Source organism: Atta colombica, unplaced genomic scaffold (genome assembly GCF_001594045.1).
Source record: "Atta colombica isolate Treedump-2 unplaced genomic scaffold, Acol1.0 scaffold46, whole genome shotgun sequence".
Taxonomy (NCBI): Eukaryota; Metazoa; Arthropoda; class Insecta; order Hymenoptera; family Formicidae; genus Atta; species Atta colombica.
Window position 1 is genome coordinate 846,472 of NW_017259535.1, and position 3,308 is coordinate 849,779.

The 3,308-nt window shown below is 27.1% G+C and overlaps 2 protein-coding genes across 7 annotated transcripts in view; one reads left to right on the top strand and one right to left on the bottom strand.

The window, feature by feature from the left end:
* Positions 1–3,308, top strand: part of LOC108691381 (calcitonin gene-related peptide type 1 receptor-like) — a 128,033-nt gene that overhangs the window by 37,449 nt on the left and 87,276 nt on the right. The gene's annotated exons all lie outside the window — the stretch shown is intronic.
* The window catches only part of LOC108691378 (para-nitrobenzyl esterase-like), a 7,539-nt gene continuing 5,293 nt past the window's right edge, over positions 1,063–3,308 (bottom strand). For 3 of the 4 annotated variants that reach the window (XM_018199087.1, XM_018199089.1, XM_018199088.1), the window contains exons 5-9: positions 2,900–3,108; positions 2,624–2,795; positions 2,042–2,356; positions 1,666–1,810; positions 1,395–1,542 (exon numbers count right to left, since the gene is read on the bottom strand). In XM_018199087.1, coding sequence (XP_018054576.1) covers positions 1,395–1,542; positions 1,666–1,810; positions 2,042–2,356; positions 2,624–2,795; positions 2,900–3,108 — 989 coding nt within the window. Of the gene's footprint in view, positions 1,543–1,665; positions 1,811–2,041; positions 2,357–2,623; positions 2,796–2,899; positions 3,109–3,308 lie in introns of all 4 variants that reach the window. The other variant, XM_018199090.1, reaches the window with a different exon arrangement.

A 3,308-nucleotide genomic window follows, 5' to 3' on the forward strand; every position in this document is an offset into this window, starting at 1 on the left:
TTGTTCGTTAAAAAATCTATGACCATATTATATGACATAAAGTACGATCAACGCGGTGCAAATGCCTTAAAGCATTTTTTGATCAGTTCGCAAAATTCTTTGTTCTAATTGGTCAATTAAACGCTTTAAAGTATTTAAAATTTATTTATAGCGAGATTTTGACCATACGGCAATGAGATGAAAAAAAAACCAATATTTTAATCAAATTTAGATTGTTCCATCTTTGGATAAACTATGGTCGATATTCATAGTCTCTCTTTTTTAAAATCTTAAATAATGTCTTAAAATAGCTAATATGATTCTCTGATTGGTTCGTGACATAAGACTGTACTTAAGACAATCTTAAATAAGAACTGACTATGAATACCAGCTTATGCTGGTATTCATTTACCTACTGCATAAATAAAAGAGTACAAAACATTAAGAGCATAAGAGAATAAGAGAGTAAAATAGAAGCTGAAGTTTATCGAAAGGATGGAACAAGAATTCCAGCCTAAGAGTTCCATTTTTCTTTGAAAATATTAACTGTAAGAGTGAATAAAAACGAGTTATTCCAAGAAAATTATAACATGAATACTAGAAAGTTTGTGGGTCATCGCTGTGTTTTTATCCATTGTTAATAATAAATATTAAACACGGCAATAACTTACAACCTTCTGGTATCTTATCTTTGAAAATAATGCGTAAAAGCTTAAAAAGCGTTATTATAACATGAATTTCTTAAAGTTTTAAAATTTAGAGAGAAAGATAATTCTGTGTAACAATTAGTCGAAATTGTTTTTAAATTAAAAGAAGTTGCTTATATGCATATATTACAAAACATAAAAGTAACTGGATAACCTGCAATCCATATAGAATATAAAAAATAAATGTATTAGTAGTGATAGCATATGAAAACACATGAAAAATTTAATACGAGATGTAGAAAATGTACTGAATGTGATACCACATGAAACACACGTAAAACATTCAAATTTAATACAGTAATATTATAAATGTAATATTTTATTATTCATTTTAATTTTTATCCATATTACAATTTCATAGTTAATTTTACGCGTAATAATTCTCAGTCAGAATTTAACTAAAATTATTTGAAATTCAACGACAAATAGTACTAAATGCTTAACTAACACTTCTTAATTTGAATTTGCAAAAAATTTCTGTTCCCAGTAAGTCATAGTTTGGAGACTAAATTATTATGTAATTTTCTATTCCTATAAATCAAAATCGATCCTGACCTCAAAGAGAATAAGAATAATATGTCTATCATAAAAAATATGTTTAAAAAGTTACAAGTATAGTTATTATAAACTCAAAAGATACAGAGAAACCCAATTTAATATAGAGTTATTTAATATAAAGTACTTAATATAAAGTTTGAACGCTATAACTTATTTTTTTTTCTTTTCCCAATCCCATCTTTCTTCTCCTTTACGGAAAAATTTCATTTGCAAGATTGTATCGATATTTAGGTAATTGTATTTTCCATCTTGTGAATCGCTCACGGGTAACCACGTATTTGTAACAGGCGTTGGATTTCTAAATCATTTAATTGAGAATTAATTATAAATACGAAATTAATGAAATTAAAATATCATATGTTTTTAGAAGAATATATTTACTTTAGAAGAATATATTTACAAGAAATTAAATTTCTCATACCCTGTTTTAGCAAAATCCGTCCACATTTGTGTTAAGCATTTTATCATCTTATAGTCTTCTGAATCAATTGCAGGTGATGACATGCCGAAATCTTTTAACATATTAAAATAAAACAGATAGACCAGTTCCTCAGCATGTGACACACCTGTCAATTATTTTTGTTCACTTTTAATTAAATCTTTAAATTACATAACTTTATAAATATTTTAAAAGACGATTTATTGTTTAAATTAAATCTATAAAACAGATTGTGTTGTTTTAAAATCGCATAAAAATTTAGAAAACATTTAAAATCAATTTTTGTAATTACAATATAAGCAGATATATTTTATAAATAAAGATAGATTTTTAGATAGTCTTAATTAATTAATAATACCTGGAAATTGAATATTGTATATTTTTCTTATAAAAGAAGAGTCACTCTCGTATGAAAATTTATACAGATACGTCGCTTTCTTGTCATTATTATTCAGCTTTGTCTGAATATCCACTGCTTCCATTATACCACGATAGAAGAATTCATCGCTGAGAAAATCAACGTAATTTGTTAGAGTTTCTTCTGAAATTGCTTTGTCACCAAAATATAAAGATCGTAATTCCTCGACTGTAATTGGTAACGTAGATAAAGTTTCAGGCAATATAGCATTTTTGAAATCAGAATCGATTTTCCTAAGCTTTTCTTTGCTTATATCTGAAATTTTAAAAACATTTTAGTTTTGTCCGCTATAGATCATATGATAATAGATGTTTTTACAGCTTTTCTTTTTAAATTAAAAAATAATTAATTTCTGTACATTTGTCAAACAGAGAGAAAATCTTTTGTTAAAACATTATTTAAATTTTTTATACAATGAGATGTGGTCCATTAAAAAGAATGCGACATATGATAGATATGCTATTCCATAAAAAAATTTGAAACATTAAAAATGTACTTAACGAAGTCAAAAATAAAACTCACGCCCTTTCCAGTTACTGCATGGAAGAAAAGATCCTTCGCAACTGGTAAAACCCAGAAGGAATGGTACCTTAACACCGCGGTGTTTAAACGTTTTTGGATCTTCCGGAAAAACTGGATTCGATGATTCGTGATCCAAAGTCGGTGAACATATTAAACTATATTGTAGATTCTCCTGCGAAGAAAATATTATTGAAATAATATTTTATTCGCACAATGTAGCCTGCATACTGCATTTATCGAACTTATATAATTACAATCATATATTCAGATAATTACAGTTTCCGTCAAGAGAGACTTTTGTTCAGTTTCTATCAGTTTTTTAGCATCAATTGTTTTGAGAAATTCATAAGCGACTTTTGGATCTGTAGTAGTTTTTCCGAGTATCTTCACGAGTCGAAGACCTTTATTCATCGAACGAGATTGTTTAATTAAACCCCAAGGACATGTTGCGACACCACTTTGTGATATCGCTTTATGAAATAGACCTAATAAATAATAATAACAAATTAGTTTCATACAATTATTACATAACATTCTTATTTTCTTTTCTTTGTAATGTATAAACTAGTGTTTGAGAGTTCTTGTAATCGCTGATTCCAATAATGATTTTGTAATCGACCTTACATTATTAAAAATCTCTCTCTCTCTCTCTCTCTCTCTCTCTCATATATATATATATATATAT